Source organism: Schistosoma mansoni, chromosome 3 (genome assembly GCF_000237925.1).
Source record: "Schistosoma mansoni strain Puerto Rico chromosome 3, complete genome".
Lineage (NCBI taxonomy): Eukaryota > Metazoa > Platyhelminthes > Trematoda > Strigeidida > Schistosomatidae > Schistosoma > Schistosoma mansoni.
The window spans coordinates 14,078,372-14,103,432 of record NC_031497.1 but is presented as its reverse complement, the minus strand read 5'-3'; the positions used below and the strand labels follow the sequence as shown (position 1 = coordinate 14,103,432).

At 39.5% G+C, this 25,061-nt stretch overlaps 1 protein-coding gene across 1 annotated transcript; it reads right to left on the bottom strand.

Annotated features, from left to right (window-relative positions):
* Nucleotides 1–373: 373 nt before the first annotated feature.
* Smp_150210.1 (putative autocrine motility factor receptor,amfr) lies at nucleotides 374–21,243 on the bottom strand (the record flags this gene model as incomplete). The annotated part of the gene is made up of 6 exons (XM_018799327.1): nucleotides 21,200–21,243; nucleotides 18,592–19,901; nucleotides 14,480–15,124; nucleotides 11,886–11,996; nucleotides 5,957–6,310; nucleotides 374–598 (listed from the first exon to the last, which is right to left on the bottom strand). Exons 2-6 carry the CDS (start codon nucleotides 19,744–19,746, stop codon nucleotides 374–376), a joined length of 2,490 nt encoding a protein of 829 aa, XP_018651127.1. The 5' UTR covers nucleotides 19,747–19,901; nucleotides 21,200–21,243.
* Between the last annotated feature and the right edge of the window lie 3,818 nt (nucleotides 21,244–25,061).

Below are 25,061 nucleotides of genomic sequence, written 5' to 3'. Positions count from 1 at the left end.
TCTTAGACTTTTATTTAACTAGTAATGCAATAAGATAATACACTTAAATATACATACATGCGCCCATGCACATATATTAGCGTGGTTAAACACTAATTTGAATTTTCACGCTAATATAGATATTGGTAGAAAACAAAAACAAGGCGACAGGTTAAATTAACAATGATTTATGTGCAAAGGAAAAAAATAAAGGAGTAGCCTAAACTGGTGTGAAATCAATCAGAGCCAATTATGATGAATAATTATAATAAACATATAGCACTACTAGTGATAATAATAATGATACAAAAAAGACAAGACGAGAGGCATATTTCGGGTGCGTAAATTAATAATGTGCAATGAAGACAAGAAGATAAATAAACGAAAAAAATAATCAAGATTTATTAATTCTTGCTATAAAACGTTTCCTGGCTTTGGATAACATTGCTTTACGCCTGGCAGCAAAAGATGAGTTTCTGTCACCATTTGGTACTTCATCTTCACCTTCATCACCATCTGCTGTATCCAGTTGATCAATTAATAAAGGAGGATTGAATGATGTAACTTGATAGGTATCTTCAGTTTCACGGTTTATATTGCTTGTTACACTGAATAAATTCTGACAAGCAAAAAAAAGTAACTAGTAATAGGGATGAATTTACACAAGATAAAATTTTAAAAAAAAATCATGTCGCAACATGTAAGACATATATACTAACCATAAGATTCACAGAATACGATACTATTAGTATACACAGAAAATAATTAGTTAACACCAAATCGTTTTATCGAAATCAAGTTATACATTGGTAGCAATAACAGTCAGTCTTGAATAGAAAACCGTGAGAACTTTAAGTAATATATGGCATTCAGGGTCAATCAGTCAGTCAGTCACAAAGTAGAAAATTCGTACGTACGTACATCAGTTCGAGTTGCCATACCACATTAGCACAGAGATGCAGTTGTCGATTCAAATCCTATAGTGGTAGAAGTAGTAAGAGTATAAGTAGTATTCGGAAAGATTAGGGTTTGAAGATGTTATTGAAGGAGTATAATCCAGTGAAATAAATTTGGAAAGAGAACAAGGATAGGGACATGAGGAATTCAGAGGATTAGAATTTGGTAGAACACAAACAGTGGATGCACCTTCGCCATTGCAAACGATTTTGAGCCATGTCATTCAAGGTCTCTAACCATCGGTTGCTATCATCTCGCGAATCCCAACCAGGTAGTATGCACCTACCAACACGGCTCAGTCCACTTGTCAGCGACTTCATGGATTTGTGCCATGTTTTGGTCTGACCGCCCCTAGCTTTCTTACAACCTACTCCTACACCATAAAACATTGCACGTCGGTGGTTGGGCATATGTAGCACGTGTCCCAGCCATATCAACTGATGAAGTTTCACTACTTCATTAATCGATTAGCCATCCTTACCTAGTACCCGTTTCCTAACATCTGCATTACTTACCCGGTGGTCCCAGGATATACGAGCAATGCGTCGAAGACACTTATGATTGAACACTAGTAGCCTACGAATATCCTCTACTCTCATCGGCCATGTTTCACTGCCATAAAGTAGGATGGAACGAACTGCTGCACTGTAAACCCGTCCTTTTGTTGCTAGACGGATATCTCGCCTACGCCATAAATGGCGCAAGTTGGCGAAAGCTAGACGAGCCTTCTGTATCCGTGCTGAGGTTTCGTCACACACCAGACCACAAGGGCTGATGAGACTCCCAAGATAAGTGAAGCAGTCAACATGCTCAACTACTTCACTCCCTATCATTAGTTCAGGTGTCGGTGCAACCCAATCCTGAAGTAACATTTTGCACTTCAAGGGAGAGAATCGCATCCCGAACATGCCTGCATAGTTGCTTATAGTGGTCAGAAGACTCTGAATTTTGTCAGCGTCTTCACCAAATAAAACTATGTCGTCGGCGTATTCTAAGTCAACAAGTGAGCCTCCCGGTAGAAGTTCAACTCCAGGAGATTGAGATGATGAAAGTGATATCTCTAAAAGCATGTCAACAACAAAGTTAAACAAGAATGGCGAGAGTGGACAGCCCTGACGAACACCACTTGAAGTAACCAATTCTGATGACAGTTCGCCATAGGCTCTAACTCGACCAGTTGTGTTCGAGTAGAGAGCCTTTATGAGGTTAATGTACTTCTTTGGTACTCCTTTCAGTGACAAACACTGCCATAGAACCTCACGATCAACGGAGTCAAATGCCGCCTTAAGGTCAAGAAATACTACTATTGTGGGACGTCTGAATGTATGTCTATGTTCTAGGACCTGACGTAGAGTGAATATCTGGTCTATGCAACCACGTCCAGGTCGGAAACCAGCCTGGTTTTCTCTAGTCTGCTCTTCACGAGCTTTGGTTAGGCGCCTAAGTATTATTGAAGCTAATATTTTAGACACTACACTAGTCAAACTGATTCCTCTGTGATTGTCACAGGAGGACTTTTGTCCTTTCTTATAGACTGGCACAATCAGTGATTGGGACCAGTCAGATGGAATTACGTCCAGTTCCCAGATTCTACCTAAGACCTCAGTCAATCTCGTTGCTAGTACTGGACCACCATCCTTAAAAATCTCAGGGGTAAACCTGTCAGGTCCTGCGGCTCTCCCTCGCTTTAGATTTCCTATAGCTTTTTCAACCTCGTAAACAGTTGGTGGACCTACATTAACTTGCCATTCATGTCGACTGGGGATCGTGGGTAACTGAAGTGTGGCTGAGAGCCAGTTGAACTGATCCCCAAAGTGTTCTGCCCATCGATTCAATCTCCTGGATTGAGGATGAATGATCTTTTTCCGAGATAGTTTCTCTGACAGTTGGGTTCCTAATGCCGGTTTCTTTAATAAGTCTGAATAGCTGTCTGCTGTTACCTATTGCCGCTGCCTTTTCCATCTTTCTAGCTTTCGCTACCTACCACGCATGGCCTATTTGTGGGGGATTTTTGACGTGTTAGCTCCGTTTTTCAAAGGGCCTTGCCGCCTGAGACAGAAGTCCGTGAGGTGAGTTGAGGCGTGACATTTTTAGGGTCGTCAGTCAGTCAGTCAGCGACAACGTAGGACCAGGCACATATATGCATCGGTCCAAGTTGCCATACCTCGTTAGCACAACAAGATGAACACCGGATTCATAGAAGTAATTAATTTAGTGGTGGTAGTATATAAAGAAAGGTTGTATAGAAGGATATAGTATAGGAAGGAAAAAAGTTATGAAGCAATTTTAATCTCAAGGTTTAAGGGAAGATAAAGAGTGTATACACCTACGCCATTGTGATCGATTCTGAGCCATGTCATCCAGAGTCTCCAACCATTGGTTACGATAGTCACGCGGACCCCAACCAGGTAGTCTGCATCTACCAACATGGCTTAGACTAGAAGTTAGTGACTTCAAGCACTGATGCCATGTTTTGGTCGACCTTTTCTAACCCCTTCCTTCCTTGTGAGAGGGCAGCATCGCTGCAGATGCTGGTTGTCCGAGGGAAACACACTGTCGTCACACTCCTCTACGACACCCCCCTCAGACCTTGAGTTGCTTGAGTTGTTTTTCCTTGTGCTTAAAGTTATTATTTTCAGGAAACAGGGTATAAGTTTCTGAACTGCTAATCAATGTTCCGTGTAACTTTGGACGGTCAAGAAGATGTCTTAGAATCATTCAAGGTGCTTCAGCATTCTTGTAGTAGCTCATGCGAGGTTCGTAATTCATGGACCAGAAGATTGTCCTCAGAAGATAAAGAAACGTTTTGGCACTTAATGATACAGTTACCATCAATGGGTGAAGCAGCATAAAGCGATTACGCATTTACTAAACAACTACCAGAAATCCGCGTTTATCAACATGCTTTAGGGTGGTGAATCAAATTTTAAGGGTGTTTAGATCTCATATTTGCCTAAAATCTCTGACCATGGTCGATCTCTGACGTGATAAATAGTGAATTTTGCTTGCTTAAATTTACATTGTTACGAATAAACACATTCAGTGAACTTCACATTCACCTAGGTAGTGAACAACAACTACGTCGAACTATTAATTAACTGGGGTAAAAGCTATGTAACAAAAGCGAACACCAAAAACCGATATGTGACGACAAAAGTGCTGTTAGTAGCTGATAAATAATAACATCCGAAATATTTGATAACATGCAACATGTGATCAGGAACTCATAGATTATCTTATTATCAATCCTGAACGTATTATATATGGAACGCACAATCAAATATTAAGGAATCATTATTTAGTATAAATACTACAACATAGGAAAGGACTATAATAAAAGCTGAGTGTTTCTGTAAAAAATAATTTGACAAAACCACCTTTCAAAATTTAATACAGTCAAGACAACGTAGATTACTTGTAAACAATCTTCCTCATGATTGTCGAGAATACTGAAATCATATATATAGATCTGCTGATAATAACATCACTAAGTGATTCAGTTTCGAATCACGGGATAACAGGCTATGATTTCTATGTAGGTGGTAATGTTCTGTGATAACCGTAAATATTGAAGATCTTCAGACTACACTATGGTAAGTTGAAATTACCATAGATGACAAACGATGCGTATATACTGCCAGGATCATATTCACAGGTTCTTCAAAGCAACTGTAGCTTACTTAAAATCAAAAGAGGAATCCGACATAGAAGTGCACCACAGTCAAATGATAAAGGGTTAGACGATGGTAACTGTACTTCCGCCTGTAGCTCTTCTAGATTAATGCCCATCTCAGGTCCGCATACCGGACTACGGTTGAACATTGAGTCAACAATCCTACCCCATAGAAAGCAACCTCGCTAAAAAAATCGTAAAACAGAATGAACGAATTAAACAATTTGAACACTGACGTCCGAGTTGAAGGTTATTCATTCAAAAGGATAATCATGCCTTATGATGGAAAACGAGATTCTTCGAAAGTCACGAAGCTGACGCCTCTTCTAACAATCAGAGTAACAATTTTTATAGATACATGGAACGTCCGGACAATGTGGGAGACCGGGAAGACCAGTCAAATAGCAGTGGAAATGAGGCGATACAAATTGGCAGTACTTGGAATCAGCAAAACTCATTGGACCCAAGCTGGACAGTAAAGGCTAAGTACAGGAGAGATGCTGCTGTACTCCAGTCACGAAGAGGAAAATGCTCCACATACTCAGGTAGATGTTCTAATGCTCTCCAGAGAAGCACGAAATGCACTTGTAGGATGGGAATCTCACGGATTCAGGATAATCAAAGCATCATTCAAAACAAAGAAGGAGGGGATCACAATGAATGTTATCCAATGTTATGCACCCACTAAAGACAGCAACGACGACGATAAATATCAGTTCTACTCGAGGCTGCAATCAATCATAGCTAAGTCCCCAGCAAAGGACCTGACCATCATGATGGCAGATCTAAATGCCAAAGTCGGAGTGGACAACACCAGATATGGAGATATAATGGGACGACATGGACTGATTGGGACAAAGGAACGAGAATGACGAGAGATTTGCAAATCTATTGGATTGAAAACATAACATAAAAGGTAATTAATCCGTAAAGCTATTGACTACTAATTTGAAGCGTTTGATGAGTACAAATATATATAATGGATTTATTCATATGCTGAGGTTCCAACATTTCACAACAAAAAAGAGAAGACCAACAACTATATAGGCCAAAGGAAGTAGAGAAGGTAAGGTGATAATAATACGAGACAATGAGATGCGATTTTGTTTTGAACCACTATGATCAATACTGTAAGAGACTTCCAACTTTTCTTTAACATCTAACACTAAAATTAAGAAATTCGAACTAAATATATTTCAAAGGTCATAATTTTTAGGAACGGATTTTCAATCGATCATATTTACTAAAAGTACTTACAATAAAAAGCTGAACACATAAAAAATACTTAAACGATAAAGAACAGCATTCCCACACAAAAAAGTTAACATGCATCATCATTTGACTTACATTCTGATTTACAATAGCACTAGTAGTAGGAATCATGTTACTAGAGCTTGAAGTAGAGGTTATCGGTGACGGTCTAGCCATTAAGTTTTCTGCTGCTAAATCTGGAACGCCTGTAGCTAAAAGCTCAGCAATTATCACAGAACGTGGGAATTGTGGGAACATATTGGTCAGTTGGTCAACAGCAGCACGTAGATATAATGGTAATAGATTCAAATCACTATTCTCATTAAGCGTAGAATTGTGAACATTGGTATGATCAAAACCTGTCATTTGTTGACCATTTGTTTGATTATTCAATTCGTTAATTGCACTGTAAGGTTGAATTCCACCAACATGAAATACCTCACGAAATACCTATAGCAATAAAAAGTGCTTGTCAAGTTCAAGATAATAAATATGTACAATTAAATTCATATGACTCGGTAGATGATTTTTTCAGAGTAGATTGGCTACAATCTACTCAGATTCTAAAGTACAATGAAAAATAGAGAGTTAGCCTAATGTTTGAAACCGTCAACAATTTATTCTTAGCAAATAGATTTCATAAGGAAAACAAAATAGAGTTGATTTTGCAACAACACGTACTGAATTCGGAAGTACTGACACTAAAATTTAATTGCTTAGAATCTTGGTTTGTAGATAGGAAGCTGAACTTATTACCTGAAGGTTTAAAATCGAGAATCTAAAATACTGGGTAACAGTTAACCGGCCTAGGAATCACAATTTTGATTATATGCTATCTATACTGACCAAAAGCTGTTTTATTGTGACAATAGTAGCTGTGCAAGTTTGTTGCATCAGAAATTTGAAGTTGCCTTCGAAAATCGGACTAACAGATTAAATTAGACGAGAATTAAATGAATACTTATTTTCATAAAATCATTGCACTAATTGCGTGTCACAAAAATCGTACAAAACCATGACTGATATGAGTGGAGCGTAAGGAGCACTTAATTAGGTGGTAAATTAATATCCTGACCGTCATTTAAACCTTGACATCATGGTCAGGATTGCACTATCGTGATGATTCGATGGAGGTAAACTGGCTAATTAATCGTTATTTTAAGTTCTACCGTGATAGTCATAATGGTTGTAGAGTGGTGAGAATAAAAACACCAAACCTGTAGTCCAAGGGGGTAGCCGTACTGTCAGCTGTATGGGAGTGTAACAGTAATGAGTTGCTTTCCCCCAGATAACCAGTATCTGCAGCTATGCTGTTTACCTACAATGGAAGAAGGGGGTTTGTAAAGATCAACTCTAAAGGCAACACATCTCACCTTCCCCCAAGGACTTTCGTCACTGGCTGTTAGAACCTTAAAATGACGCACCTAACTCACCCAAAACTACTCGGAAAGGCAGTGTGTGACCGGTCCCAAGTAGCTGTCTTTCGGGCACTACAGTCACGCCGCAGGATCTTCAAGACTATTCCTAATCCAGATTCCGTTTCAGGTCTCTTAAGAATAAATATTCTCCCACAGTGTGACCAACCCAGAAGTGACAACCGCCTCATACCTATAACAATAAGTAAGATCAACCCATTTATAATCAAGCTCCATCTTTAATTACCAAATATTTCCGCACTTTCCAACAACTACTTTTATCTCTCACTTTTTTCACACCTGCTATCAGTCCCAACGATTCGAATTCAAAAAATGCTACACCATGTCTTCTGAAAAAGAACATTAAAATGAATACATGAACCTTATGTCAAATTGGAAAACAGGCATCACTAGTAAAGATCCTAGAGTCTCATGCTATTGATGCATGCTGTGTCTCCAAAACACGTACGCAGGATCTCAAATTGAACATTCGCTTGACCCCATCTACCCAGTATAGAGAGCAAACGTAATATGCTCTTCGTGTATCTACAGAAGTGGCGTGAACTTGTAGTCTTGTCGGTGTAAATATAAGCACTAAATCTGGAAGTAGAACAGGCCCTTCGTGACTGGATTCCCATAGATGGTAGCTTATCTGATGTTCAGCTCGATAACACAGTAAGAACTCGAAAATATAAAGTCACATACTGTTGTCTTTTCATAGATTTTACCGATATCGCTACTAACTGTAGGTCGGGAGGAGTAAACGGTGAATTTTACATGAAACTCTATGACTTTCTTCAGAAGGTCAGACGCTCAGACGTGGTCGTAGCAGGTCGGTAAACGAAGTCAAAATGTGAAACACCTAGATAGATCTTAAGGAGTCTTGACCTGAAAACAGATAATGGTGACCGTCTCCTGAAATTATGCTTAGACAATCACTTATTCCTATCAAGTAAAAACTTTAAACAGAAGAGAAATCGTTTAATCTACCATCCCCTAATATCAAAACAACGGTGGAGACAGATCATACGACCACCAGACACCATTTGGGAATTTGTATAGACAGCCAATGGATCTAGAGCATATGCTTGGACTCTGAACATACCCTAATGAGGGCACAAGTCCGACTGAGCCTTGGTGACCACAGAAAAGCTACAGCAAGGAGACCCCTTGGATTTTATTTTGAATATGCTTCCAGGAAAGAATCAATTCAATACTTGGTCGATCATGAAGCTTACTACGAAGGGACTCGGTGCAATAGCCAAACAACTGTAAATAAATAATAGTCACCAAGTTAAATCAAAAGGTTAGGAAAGACCAGTGCATTTAGATGCCACCTAATGGAGTAACAGATGTTCGAAAACTCATCCTAGTGACCGTTGAAGAACGAAAAATGACTAAACGTAAACGAACAAAGAGTTTATGCAATGATCGTGACCAGTGGCAGGAACTACAGGGATCTAAAATTTTCTGGCAATACGTAACACTGAACAACTCGTCCGACTCGTCAAGGAAATAGGCATTAAAAAGGCAAATATTATTGAGACTATTTCGGAAAAAGTCGGCAATATTATTCAGTCTCAGTTTAGCAGATTAGGACAGTTTAAGAAACAAATCATCTGACCTCCGGTGGCTATTAAGTTAGTCAGCATCCCCAAAGAACCTGAATAGGGAATCGATAGGAGTTCCCCAACTCTTGGTGAGGTTGAAAAACTTATAACTGATCTAAGAAGAGAAAGAGAAACATGTCCTTACGAGTTAAGTCTGAAGGTCTTTAAGGACGATAGTCGAATGGCAGTTGACTGAGATACTAGAATTTGGGAGCTGGACGTAATTCCATCGAACTGGTCACAATCGCCGATCGTTCCAATTTGTAGGAAAGGATATAAACGCTCTTTCAATAATCACAGGGGAATCAGTTTGACTGTGTAAAATAATTGTCTCCATAATCATCTAACGTTTGGCTAAGGTTCGTCAACGATAGCAGTAAAACCAGGATGATTTCAGATATGGACGTAAATGTATTGGCCGAATAATTATTTTTCGTCAGGTTTCAAAACAAAACAGGAATACTCCCTGACGCCCGATTATAGTGACTTTTCGTAACCTTAGGGCAGCTATCACCTCCGCTGAAGATAATTAAACATCAGTGTTTATCTCTAATAAAAGCCGCAATTAGTTCGTCATTCAACTTAATTCGATAAGTACATACATCATTATTGAAGTTAATACAGCTTCGGGAAAAAATTAATTATTTTCTAAATATATAACTCCGCCTGTAGCTCTTATAGAGTTACTGTCGGTCCCATGCCTGAGTAAAAGAAGCAGGGTTGAGCATGGGGCTAGCGACCCCATCCCTTAGAGAACTAGCCCGCTAGAAAAAAGTTAACCAGAATAAACAAATTAAAACATTCAAACTCTGACCTTCAAGTTGGGGGAATAATTATGACGCCTCAAGATCAAAGCCGAGATTCTTCGAAAGTCACGAAGCTGACGCCTCTTCTAACAATCAGAGTAACAATTTTTATAGATACATGGAACGTCCGGACAATGTGGGAGACCGGGAAGACCAGTCAAATAGCAGTGGAAATGAGGCGATACAAATTGGCAGTACTTGGAATCAGCAAAACTCATTGGACCCAAGCTGGACAGTAAAGGCTAAGTACAGGAGAGATGCTGCTGTACTCCAGTCACGAAGAGGAAAATGCTCCACATACTCAGGTAGATGTTCTAATGCTCTCCAGAGAAGCACGAAATGCACTTGTAGGATGGGAATCTCACGGATTCAGGATAATCAAAGCATCATTCAAAACAAAGAAGGAGGGGATCACAATGAATGTTATCCAATGTTATGCACCCACTAAAGACAGCAACGACGACGATAAATATCAGTTCTACTCGAGGCTGCAATCAATCATAGCTAAGTCCCCAGCAAAGGACCTGACCATCATGATGGCAGATCTAAATGCCAAAGTCGGAGTGGACAACACCAGATATGGAGATATAATGGGACGACATGGACTGATTTGGACAAAGGAACGAGAATGACGAGAGATTTGCAAATGTATGTGCATTCAACAAATTGGTTATAGGCGACACAATATTTGCACACAAACGCATACACAAAGCTACATGGATCTCGCTGGGAGATCTGAATAAATGTGAGAATTACAGAGGCATCACATTGTTGTCAGTACCAGGAAAAGTTTTTAACAGACTGTTGCTGAACCAGATGGAAGACTCAGTAGATGTCCAACTTCAAATTCAACAGGCTGGATTCTGTAAGGATCGATCGTTCATAAATCAAATCATGACACCACGGATCATCGTTGAACAATCAACTGAATTGAACTCATCACCATACATCAACTACCTTAACTATATGAAGGCGTTTGATAGTGTGGATGGGAGAACATTATCGAAACTTATTCGACACTCTGAAGTTCCTCAGAAGATTGTCAACATTATCCAGAACTTATACGACGGACTGTAGAGCAAAGTAGTGTATGGAGGACAGCTAACATATGCATTTCCAGTAAGGACCAGAGCCAGACAAGGCTGTCTACTCTCCCCCTTCCTCTTTCTTCTGGTGATTGACTGCATTATGAAGACATCGACATCTAACAAGAAGCACAGAAATCCAATGGAAAGCTCAGAATCAATTAGACAAATTGAACTTCGCAGATGACTTAGCCTTCCTATCCCATACACATGAACAAATACAGATGAGGGCAACTAATGTGGCAGCAGCCTCTGCATCAATAGGCCTCATCATACACAAAGGATAAAGCAAGATCCTCAAATACAACACGGAGAACGCCAAGTCGATTACACTTGATGGAGAAACTCTGGAAGATGTGGAAACATTCACGTACTTGGTTAGTAGCATCATTGATGAACAAGGAGGATCTGGTGCAGACGTAAAGGCGAGGATGGGCAAAGCAAGGACCGCATTCCTACAATTGAAGAACATGTGGGACTCAAAACAACTCTCAACTAATTTCAAAATCAGAATCTTCAACACGAACGTCAAGATAGTCCTACTGTACGGAGCTGAAAATTGGAGAACTACTACAACCATGGTCAGAAGGTACAAGTATTTATAAACAGTTGTCTACGCAAAATACTCAACATTCACTGGCCGGATACCATCAGCAACAGCCTTCTGTGAGAGAGGACAAACCAGTTTCGAACTGAGGAGGAGATTAGGAAAAGACGTTGAAAGTGGATAGGACATACATTAAGGAAATCACCAAACTGCATCACGAGGCAAGCCCTCACTCGGAATCCTGAAAGGAAGCGAAAACGTGGAAGGCCATAGAATACATTACGCCGGGAAATAGCAACAGATATGAAAAGGATGATTAATAGCTGGGAAAGATTGCCCAGGAGAGAGTTGGATGGAGAGTACAGGTGGGCGGCCTATGCTCCTCCACGAGGGATAACAGGAATAAGTAATTATGTATAATGAAAATACTTAGTATTCATATGAACATAAATATTACCGTATTAAATTTCATAGAAGGACTTATCGCATCTAAAAATTTATCCACTCGATATATAATTCATTTAATTCGTAATGAAATAAATTATCCCAGAAAACAACTTACTTCAGACAGTTCAACATGCAAAGACGGTAGCCAGGAGAAATATCGTGATCCGTCAAAATGGAAAGACCTACGTCTGATTTGGTCTCTGGTTTCATTTGTTGTAGCAGTTTGCTGATTTTATGTGGAGGTAAAAAAACATAATAGACACGGGTGACTAGATAGAATGTCAGTAAGACTACCAAAATCAATAGTGATGAAAAGGCAATGATTAATTCAAAGACCGATATTTTTAAGTTAATTGACTGTGCATATACGGTCAAGACATGAAATTTTCACGTGTAACCGAGATTAAAAGGACTGTTACACATTTAACAGAAGGGGAATGCGATCCGCGAATAAAAAGAATTAAAAATCTCGTCAGTAATAAACATTTGTTAGCTTTTTTAAAGGTCAAACTATTTATTTATTTGAACACATAAATATTGGTACAAAGGGGCACCAGATATATATGCGCCACACAAGTCATTTGATTTGTGTGTGGGCTGTGAAACTGCTCGAGTGCCCAAACAGAAACGGGTGGTTTTCTTAAGCGGCCACACCTGGAGCCTTCGACCTAAAGGTCTAGTCGATAAGGCAGTGAAGCAACGTCCGGAGATGCAGTTCCATGGTAGCCGGTGACCAATAACTGGTTCATACGCCATTTGTTCCCTCGAGATCCTAGAGCCCATGTGCACCATTTGTTTGGAATCAGGTTTTTCCAACTGACCTGGGTGAACCCTCCGTTTCTACCAACCCGGTTAAAGCACCAGACATTCGCTTTTCGTCCTCTCAATTTCGTAAACAACACCCCTGCAACGAGAATGCAGTGAGCAAGACTTCCCTGGTAGTGGCTGTATACTCGTGGCCATGTGAGAGCATTTCGAGAGGGAGAGCTGACTATCCTCACCCTCAGTCGTATCAGGGTATTTGGGGGCAAAGGTCAAACTAAGCTTTTGCAAATACGACAATAGATTAAACAGAAACAAAGTCACCACAAACAGACAATTTAACTAAAATTTGGTATCTAGAAGCAATTGAAATTGTACAGGATATGCGTGTAAATATAATAAATCTTCTCATCGAAAATGGAATTATGTCAGGACTCAAGAGTGAAAATAACATTAAGAACAATTCTCGACGACAAGTTTGAAGATGGCATTCAACTACATATATGATGGTACATTGAGAAACATATCTGTTTGTTACAGATTTGCAACGCAAATATAGCAACATCAAATTAAAAAGTAACAAACCCAGTTATCTGGTAAGTACGTCCATTTAACTGCCATTTTAAGAAAATCAGACTCATCTCTATAGCCAAGGATTATTTGACTTTTACATCTTCCCAAAACGATGTCCAGCCTAATTACTTAAACTAGGGTATAAATATTGAAAGTAAATGGAGATAACCCAAGATAACCTACTTCACCGAATATTAATTCATCAGTCTAGACAATTTTACAGATATGTAAACAGATTTTGAAGTATTTTATATGGCATTACTCCGAATTTTTAAAAGAGATGAGCGCTTTTCATCCTTCCAGTTGAAATTCCATCAGCCAATCGCCTTAGTACTTGGTAAATATGAGCAAATAGTAGGACAGACAGACACCAAACATTTTTCAAAGCACATTACCCGGAAGCCATTAGAAAGTATGGTCACCAACAAGTTGCAACCACATTTCCTTTTCATGATCCCTATGATCTACAAAAATACAAGGTTTCTGTTTACTAAGGTGAATGAAACTACTAAGTATGAAAATAGTTGAATTAGTCGGGCAAGCTGCCCACTTGACTTACACTGCCAGTATGAGACTATTGTTCATGTTTTAGTCCAGTTTGAGATCAGTTGATAAGCACACCCTACTGAGTGAAATCTGTAGACTTCATGACTGATAGTTTGTAATAAATCGTGATGCATTTTACAGCTACATTTAATCAATTTCTAAACAATTCCTGTAATTATACATTAGTATGGCTCAGTCTGGCATTTACTTAGTGGATTATTTTTAACTATGAAACATAAAAAAGGCAAGTTAATGACATTAAAGTTTACTTGTTTGAAAGGATTTATATATTGGGTGTATGATATACATTTTAAGTATCTGTATCATCAAGAGAACACAAAAACAAAAAAACATTGTAGAAATGGATACTAGCACAGTCCATAGATCGTACATTTATGAAGACAATTACATATTTATAAGCATATTGTATTGGTACATACAATCTTATTTTGAATGTACTATATCAGATAACAAAAATATCGGAAACTAAATCTTACAGCTACAATGGATAAAACACGACAGTTGACTTATTTCTTTTGATTACTTAGTTCTGGTTATGTAACCTTTGGAAAACAACGTTATGATTAATATTTACTTACTCAGTATGTATAATTTTCCTGATGCATAAAGTATGGGAGCTTCTCAAGAATGGATGCCACAAATCGCAATACGAAGAATATTACTTAACCACTAAATCTTTTTCAGCCTATTAAACCTAAATGTGGTTTGAACACTTATAAATATTATTGTTGCATTTGAGAACTTATGAAAAAAAAGATAGAAACCAACTATTGATAGTCAATTAGTTTCAACACCGAAACTACTTACATTTTGGTCATCAGTATGCGCTGCTTCTTGTACAGATGAATTATCCTCATTCTGCATAGGAACATGTGGTGTTTCTTCAGTCTGTGAGCCAGAAATACTAGCAACAGAACCCTGAGTGCCTGATTCACGAGGTAGTGCATTTAGTGCAGCCGCTTGAGCGGCAGCAGCGACGACTGGGGCAGAACCAATACTTAATCCAAGATTTAACCCTACGGCTGTAGCGAACATCCTGGAAATGCCAGATGTTTGGTTAGGTTGAACCGCATTATGATGTGCGACCAGTGGTTGTACATTATTGACTCCGTTGCGATTAGTTGGACCTTCGTTTCCAACATTATTGAACAAGTTCCGAACAAGTATACCAAATGCTGCGTTTTCCGACCGTTGTGTCCTGTTATGACTATGAAGAAGTATATGAGGTATGCCCAAATCACGCCGACAAGTAGGACAGCTTGGATTCTGTTCAAGCCAAGCACGAAGACAGTGTTCGTGGAAGTCATGTCGACATGGTAATCGACGCCAAGATGTCATAACATCCCAACATATCGCACAAATCAGTGCAGATTGATTTTCGGTATCAAAGTAGAACATTTGTGAAGTCTTATCATCTGTTTCTGTTTTTGCACTAGCATCCTTGGAAGCGAGCTAGAAGTGGAAGTATAGATATGAAGTAAACGTTGATGAGTTTTTTTGTGACTTGAAACTACTAAAAAGATATATAGATGAAAAGTCGAAAAGCAGACGTTTGCATTTGATTGTGACGCTTTGATTTGTATGAATGAGTAAAATGAATTCTCGAAAACTACAAAACCAAGTCACTTAAGTGTTTCCGATCTCAGGTAGCTGAGTAAGAACAAAATTGTATATTATTTGAGTGAATAGTTACAAAACTCATAACAAGAAATCAGTGACTTTAAAGCACAAATCTAGTTGACTGTAGGTATCAAAACATTATTATTAACTTAATACCAAGTACAAATTCATAAATACATTTCAATTGTGAGGGCTAGTGACACTGCCTGGTTTACTAAACCAAAGTAAGTGGAGCGGGACTAGAACCTGAGACTTAGTGGCTAGAAGTTGGAAGTTCTGAACTCTGAGCAACCGCTTTAATGAATCTAAACATAGGACCGAATCGGTCATTTCTTTTTGCTTAATACTACACAGCAATCCCTTCTGTTCTACTTTACGGCTGCAAAACGCGGTCATTAAGAGTAGAAGATTCTCGTAAGTTACTAGTATCTGACCACAGATACCTTAGAAATATTGCTCGCATCTGCTGAGATCACCGGGTAAATGATAGTGACGGTAGACTAAGGGCATTAGGGAATGATGGTAAGTCAGTTGGTGAGGTACATATTTATTTATTATTTATTTAAACATAAATATTGGTACAAGGAAGCACCAGATAAATATGCGCCGCACAAATCTCATTCGATTTGTGTGAGGGCTGTGATACTGCCCAGGTGCCCAGACTGAAGCAGGTGAGGTTGTGAATCTTTATTGACTGAGATGGTTGGGCCACGTATTACGCACATCCAACCACTGGTTACTGCGGCGTGCAATGCTGATTAGTGTTGGAGATGGATGGAAGTTAGGGGCGGCCAAAGCAAAATGTGGCATCAGTCCTTTAAGTCACTAACTTCTGGTCTGAGACACGTTGGCAGATGAAGACTACTTGGTCGGGGTCCGCGTAACTAACGTAACCAGTGGTCGGAGACTCTGGGTGGTATGGCTCAGAATCAATCACAATGGCATAGGTGTATACACACGTTATCTTCCCTTAAACCGTGAGATTAAAATCGTCCTACACCTTTCATTTTACGAACTAATTCTTTCTCCCTGTATCGTATCCTTATATGTAATCTTTCTTTACATATTACTACTGCTGAAATAACTACTTTTATGGATTTGGTGTTTATCTTGTGCTAATGAGATATGGTTACTTGGATGAATGCATATATGTGCCTAGTCCAACGTTGTAGATGACTGATTAACAATAGCTACTCCTGAAACATAGATGCATATGACGTAAAATCAATTACCATACATACTGTTCATTTTAATGATAAATTATCCAAGATTGCGTAATGTGCTGTCTTCCTAAGCCTCAATATTCCCTTCATACATAATAAATTTGTAATTAACGATGATTAACAATGGTTACCTTACCATTCAAAAATTAAAAAGGACTACTAATTATCAAGAGTACACTAATAACGAAGAAGTAATTTGTGTTGATAAAAAAGAATATAAAGCGTACCTTGATTGGTGAAGATCCACAGCCGCACTTAAAGACTTATAACGTTAATCTAGTACTAATATATGTAAGTAACTTTTCGAAAATATACGAATAAAAACTTGAGGACGTCTTTAACATTCACCACACACGGAACAAACAATGGTGAACAACCAAAACATTTCAGTAAAAGGAGGGTAAGTCAGTAGCTGACGTTGAAGATCTAATTAGTCTAAACTCGTGACACTGACAGAAATAGGAATAAGCTGGAAGAAAATAAGCAGGACTGAATATTCATGACCAATGACACGATAGTATAGACCTGGCTGAAAACCTCAAAATGATAGAACCGAGTGGTTTGAGACTCTGGTTGGTATAGTTTTTAATTAACCAAAACAACGTAGATAAATTAAATGCTTTTCTTCTTTTCAAGCATCTGGTCAGTACAATTTATTCTTCACTACTGACCTTTTTATTGTTATGGTTCCACTAATTTAATTGCACTGCTATCTTGTGAAGTGTATCACAAGACAAAACATCATATATCCCTGAGCATACACGACTAGCGACAGCGATCGCGTTAAGTGGAACGGACAAGCATAATTCACTTGGATGTGAATGTTGCAGTAACAAGGTAAACTTAAAGTTGTGAGTCCTAACGTTTTCGTTAATAGTATTTTGTCTTATTCAATGCAAAGTTCTAAAACAAGAGTTCACATCCACTATGAATGTCGTATCAAGCACACAGTGACCATATTTCTTTAGCATGGGTTACACATTTAGGTGTTGTAAAAATTAGTGGTTGGCAGGAAGGAAATAACGATGAAAATTGGTTGACGATAAGTAGAATATATTCAATTACTGTCAGATATCGGTAGGCATCTGCATCCGAACGGATGGATGTGTTAAGATATAGGAAACGAAGTTAACCAGCGAAAATCAAGTAAAATAGGATATTTAGGTTGGGAGGGAGAGCTTATGTACTGAACTAAAATAGGTCCGGTACGGTGTACCAGGTAATAGAAAGACTTTAAACAACCAAGTTAGAGAGCAGTACGAAAATTTAACGTCAATATCAAATGCACCAATAATCAACAGCAATTGTTAGGTCCCACTCAAACGTTTAACTACAAATACTTCTGTAGCGACAAGATAGTGAGAGTTAGTGACAAGGAACGCCGGCCCAAACCAATAAACAAGCATGTTAATGTAGAGCCTGACACAAATATGTATAAGCGATCAACAGTCAATTAATTCTCCCCCTATTATCAATCTAGACGATGGCAGACTAGTATTCAAGGAACATTTATAGTTAGGGGGAGATAAATGAAATCTAAACATGTCTATATTGCTACTCAAGGCGACCGAGAGACTGCATTTTCTAAATCTTCATCAAATAGAACTATGTTATTCGGGTATTCTAACCCAATAAGTAGACCTCCTGATAGATCAATCTCCTAAAAGTTAGATGAAGTGTGGTTTCTAAGAGGATATCCATAGAAAAATTAAATAAAAAGAGGGATAGTGGTCAGCCCGATGAATACGCAATGAGGTCGACTATTCTGGTGGCAGTTCGTCATAAGCTTTGATCCAACTAATGGTACAAAGTCTACACCCCTATACCAACGACTAATCAATTAACAAATATTATTTAATATCCAATATATATTCAACTCGGAGAATTAAACCAATAGCTAGATACAAGTTGATCCTCATTATAATAATTAGTCTATGACAAGACTACTGGTATATATATGTACTAAACGATAACTAGCATTTAAATTGAACAAGTAATTCTTCAGTGTGAAGTAGTTGCCAGTGTTTGTTTGTTTAAAAAAGTAGTATATTTAGATTAGGAATCAAGCTAACTCACATAATGCCCTGTCTTGCAAGCCTGGTAGTTCTCATTGATGTATTTCATTAGTCGTCTTTGAGCTAGGTGGCGAGATATACTGTTAGCCAAGTTTGAGTAAGATACACGTATATGCAAGAAAACAACAAGGCTAGCGACAGAAAACACTCTACTCCACAATAAAAGATGTAGATAGTGTGTTATTTCTGTTAGCCGGTAAGAACATGTGAAAAAGAGCTCATAATAGTACGTAACTGTCGAATGGTATTGCCAACTTTGACCTTTGCGTAGACACCAACGATCATATGTCTGTATGATTAATCCAATAACAAGATGTGATATTGTACACATTAGAAGCGCAAACTCAGATATAAGTAGGGCGACAACATCAACAGCATCATATAAAAGCTCCTTTTTCCCTGCTATTTTAGCTTTCAATGCACCCAACACAGTTGGTGTTTTGAGGCTAGTTAAAAAGGAATTTCGTGAATGAACATCTAAAAATTCCCCACTAGTCGAGACATCTATATCTGCCAACGTGAAACAGTTTTCCAAACCGGCTTTAAGCAAGTACCAATTTGCAAAAGAAATGATTATAAACATACAGTACATCCGCACCCACTGACGCATGTTGACGGCACCAGAAGCCGACATTTGGTTACATCTGGAAGAAGCCACAGATGTTAACATGTGCAACACACCAAGAATACCGAACCAACAAAGCCATCCCAACAGACTTGTCAGTCGAGAAGGATTAATTGCCCCGGAAAGTATGATAAAATGGAAAAGAACAAAACGAAAAAGAGACTTAGAAAGGGATACTCTTTCAGCAGATGACAAACTTCCAAAAAACATAACCACAGCTACTTTCCAGAGAACCAAAAGAACTGCAAACAGTCCCAGAACGAGTGATATAAAAGTTGATATATTTTCGATTGGTGAAGAAGCATTATCGTCAAGTTCCGAATCTGAACTGGTATCATTTGATAATGCCAACACTTCCAGCGTTTCTGAATTTTCTTCAGGATGGAGTATGGACTCAAGTACACAAAACGCTGAAAGAATGGCGGAAACTGACAAAAATAAGCAAATTTCAGTACGAAAAAGCCACATCACGACACTCTCAGCAATTCGATAGAACCGTCTGCAACACACAGTTAACTTATGAACTATCATTCGTTATTCCTGTTGTTTCAAAGGCCCAATACGATTCAATTTCCACTTCACTCCTGAATATCACAACTCTTTTAGTCAGGCGTTGAGCGACATGTAGCAAGTATACTTGCAATGTTAGATCAGCGGAAATAATCTTCGCAGCAGAGATAGGTAACCTGCAAGATAGAAAACACGAAGACTAACATAAGTTGACTAGGCTCCAGCTTTTATATAACGTTCATAGTCACACAGCTTATTGTGCCAGAAGAAAACTGCCTACAGTGCGAACGAAGATACTAGTGGTATGTCTGAACATCATTGATTGGATCTCATTTTGGACCAGTATTTGGAGATCAATGAGCGGGTATGATAAAAATGTGGATGTTAAGGCTATTTTTGCCGAAAGCGCTAACAGTTAAGATGGCTGTCGGCGGAGCTGAAGTTTTCGCTAAATGGTCTTCCGTGTTTAGTAGAAATGGACCATCGGTGGACCCCAGGTAAGGACCAAATTATATGAAATAAAAAGAATTATGAATGGTGTTGGGGAATCAACACGATATGCTATCTAGTTTTACTTTAGAAAACTCCGAAGAACTTGCTCAGACTCTTCAGACGGTAGTAGATTCATAAACTTGACCACCAGTGAACAGTAAAACACATACTTAGCTCAAACAGCTACGTTGTATTTATGGCCTCTAAATATTTCCTTTACGGTTTTTATAGCGGCACAACCTGTATAAACACTCCGTAGGATAGTTTGGGGGTGGTTATGATGTAGATTTTTCTGAGGTCACGTCTAAATCGATGCGGAATCTTGGTGGGCGCCCTATGCTCCTCTGTGAAGAATAACATGCGAAGATCCAAACCTTATATTCTGGGGTATATGTCTAATGGTTTTAAGTGCTTCTGGTAGGATTTGAACTAAAAACTGAAAGCTGACTTTGTGCCTTTTTTCTGTATATGCTTTAAAAGACATTTGTCTTTTTTGCTCAAAGGACGAAACACTCTACTATATGTAAGGTTGAATAAAATTTTAACGTCAGACGAAGAGCCCTACTATCAAACTGGCCAAAAATGGGCCCTAAGGTTACTAATGTAAGGTTGAGTCTAAAGGTGTTTTTTCACAGTTAATATATGAGTTTAGGTCTTTGGGAACCACGATATCTAAGTCTTCCTTGATCACACCGAGACTTTTGGTGAACCATCTAGATTTCACGTGTAATCCGAATCATACCGCAAGTAAGTTAATTCGCACTTCAAAGGGTTGAGATTTGGTCCTTAGTTTCCCCAACTTCAGTCAGTCATACACATTCATAAATATTAGATTAGCAGCTTCAGTGAGTGACTTCTAGAAAAGAATCCAACGGTCACCGACACGATTAAGAGAAATATCGGAATTAGTTGACGTCAGGTAAGGTATTATGATACATGAACATCCAATACCGACACACTGGAACTTCGCCGACTTACGCACACAGATTTCAGTATGTCCCAATGTCCTCTGAAAGTTACAAGGTCATAGTACGCATGTTCAATTTAAAAAGGCTAATAAGATTCAGATTTTGTATCGGGTACAGAATTCAAACGAGCCTAGTCATTTCCTTTTAACGAAAACTTTCTTTGGCTGCTTATTATTCACTTAAACATGTCCTATCAAGATGTACCGGTGATCTATTGCAACTAGATACTGTAGCTGTAAATAATTCCCCAAAATCAATAGCTCATTAAGTGTTCGACATTGGATGCTGACCACGTTGTTTAAGTGGACTTGTTTAGCTGAAGGCTTTCGGTCATGCATCCGCACCAGATCACGTTTCAACACAGCGTGGGACACTGCTCCTACGTTTCATTAGCCAGCTTATAGAAAAGGTCCTCGATATATTGGTAACGAATCAAATATATCTTTCCTGCCTCTTCTCGTCTGACTTCTGATTTCTATCTGACTGGGAACGATCGAACATAGAAGGTGCTACTGGTATCCAGTTGTAAAACTAGAATATCCGTTGCATCATCATTGGTGAGACCGACGTGATCTGGTACACCAAGTCAATATACTGTGAGTCTGTTCCATTTTGGAATATTATTATTCATTGTTATTCTTTATTTGAATCTTGTATATTGTGATATACTTTTTTCGCGAATTTTTTTTCTCGGATATATTTTAATTAGACATTTTTCGTTATCTATATTAATATGACGGAACACTCACCCAAGGTTTTTAAGTTAAAGTCTATTCCCCCTATTTCGATTCAGTTAACGCCATTTTGGCCCGACAATATCGAGTCCTGGTTCTGCTATGCAGAGGCCGATTTTTGCATGCACGGAATCACGGACTCGCGCACACGTTTCCTCGCGGTAGTTAAGGCGTTACCGCGCGAGTTTAACAGGTACGTAACACCTAGTATGTTTACTACTGATGTTTCCGAACCTTACGAATCGCTTAAGCTATCGATTTTAAAACGAGGAGACCTAACTGATCGACAACGGTTAGACCAACTCCTTAACAATATCGACTTGCAACATGGTTCTGCGACGGACATGTTGCTTAGAATGAGAGAAGTCATCGGCCAACGAACTTTCGATGATGGCCTATTCAGACAACTTTTCTTGTCTAAACTCCCTCAACAGGTGCAGGCAGTGCTTGTTTCATTTCAAAACAATGCCATAGATGAACTAGCTGCATCTGCCGATCGAATCTTGGAAATCACCAAATTTTCTAAGGCCGAGGTTTTTACTATCAAAGAAAAACCCCAATCGACCTCGACTGACATGGCCGAACTATGTCACACGCTTACACGATATCTTAGAGTTCGCAATGACCGTAGTCGGTCAAAAACCCCGCGTAGAAGCGCCTCACGTAAGCGATCTGGCTCTCGACCACGAGAGACAGACAATCCCGACTGGTGCTGGTATCATAACCAGTACGGTAAGTTTTCCAGAAACTGCAGGAGACCTTGCAATTATCCGACCCCAAAATCGAGTGACACGAAAAACAGTTCGGGAAACTTCCCAGCCGGCACGCGTTAACGGCAACCGTAGCCGGCGAACACAGCCGCCTCTTATATGTCACGGATGTGACTACGAAAGTTCGCTACCTCGTCGACACTGGCGCAGAAGTTAGCGTTCTTCCAGCAAATCCCGACGACAGACTTCGCGAGTCTGTTTTGAGTTTACAGGCGGCAAACGGAAAGCCGATCGCTACTTACGGTAAAAGGTACGTCTACCTTAACGTGGGTTTACGCAAACCCATACACTGGATTTTCGTTGTTGCAGACGTCTCTATGCCAATCATTGGTATAGACCTGTTACAACACCACAATCTACTCATCGACACACGCTCACGAAGGTTAATAGACGGAAACACTAAGTTATCCGTTTGCGTAACTCCTTGTTCTGGTTGCAGGTTATCCCCAGTCACGATTAAGCACGCCATAGACCCCTTGTACCAAGCAGTACTCGACAAATACCCCGGGATATACCAATCGCAATCGAAATTACCTTGTGTAACCAGCAATGTTACACATCACATCTCGACTACAGGACCACCTGTATTTTCGAAAGCCCGTCGACTCGCTCCCGAAAAGCTTAGGTTAGCTAAAAACGAATTCAACCACATGATGGACCTAGGAATAATTCGACCATCGAATAGTCCATGGGCATCCCCATTGCACATGGTCCCTAAAAAGGACAGCACATGATTGGCGGCCACTGGTGATTATCGGCGTCTGAATGCTAAAACCATTCCCGATCGTTACCCGCTGTCTCATATTCACGATTTGACAGCTACCTTGAAAGGAACAACTGTCTTTTCGAAAATCGACTTGGTTAAAGCTTATAACCAAATCCCGATGGCACCTGACGACATTCCTAAAACCGCCATCATCACTCCCTTCGGTCTTTACGAATTTCTACGAATGCCTTTTGGTTTAAGAAATGCGGCTCAAACCTTCCAAAGGTTTATAGACGACGTCTTCCGAGGTCTCAACTTCGTACATGCGTATGTTGATGACTGTCTAATAGCAAGTCCGGACAGAGAATCACATCTCAAGCATCTGGACATTGTTTTCGATCGACTCCAAAGGCATGGCATTACTGTCAACATTCAGAAATGCCAAATCGCAACTAACCGCTTAGACTTCTTAGGACACACTATTGATGCTCAAGGCATCCGACCCCTTAGGAGCAAAGTGGCGGCCATTCTGGATTACCCAGAACCGACCACGATCAAGCAGTTACGAACTTTCAACGGACTCGTAAGTTTCTATAGACGGTTCATACCCAAATGCGCATCCCTTATGAAACCGTTAACCGATCAACTTCGTGGAAATGCGAAATCAATTAGTTTAGACGACATAGCCTGTGAAGCATTTTCCACAGTTAAGGAACACATCGCTAAAGCAACCCTGCTTGCCCATCAGGACACTCAAGCACCCATTAGTATCGCAGTAGACGCATCTGACTCAGCAATCGGAGCAGTCTTACAACAATGGGTTAACAACTCTTGGCAACCTGTAGGATTTTTCTCGAGACGGTTGTTAGACACGGAATCTAGGTACAGTACGTTCGGTAGGGAACTCCTAGCTATGTATTGTGCTGTACGGCATTTTCAACATTCCATCGAAGGAGGAGAATTCACGCTTTTTACCGATCATAAACCTCTTACCTTCTCTTTAAGTTCATCTTCAGACAAGTACTCACCGCGAGAGTCTCGACAACTCGACTACATTTCGCAGTTTACTTCAGACATACAACATATTTCTGGAGCAAACAATGTAGTCGCAGACGCCTTGTCTCGAATTAGCTCCTTGAACAGTTTCCAAGGGATCGACCTTCTTAAACTCGCTCAGCTTCAAAAAGAAGACATTGATCTTCAGCATGAGTTATCCTCGACAACTCTAAAACTAAGTATTAAGCAGATGGGAACAGGTAAGGAAACCTTACTCTGTGACACATCTACAGGTAGGGATCGTCCAATTGTACCAAAAAATTATCGCCGCAACGTCTTCAATACGTTGCACAATCTTTCTCATCCAGGTGCTCGTGCAACAATCGAACTTATAGCCGAACGCTTTTGTTGGCCTGGCATGAATAAAGACGTGAGGGAGTGGGCACGCTCCTGTGTAAGCTGTCAGAAATCTAAGGTGATCAGACACAACAAATGTCCCTTAGGCTCTTTCAAAACCCCTGACGCTCGTTTCGACCACGTCCATCTAGATTTGGTAGGACCCTTACCCGACTCGAACGGATACTCATATCTCCTAACATGCGTAGACCGTTTCACTCGATGGCCAGAAGCAGTACCGATTAAAGACATTACTGCTGAAACCGTGGCCCGT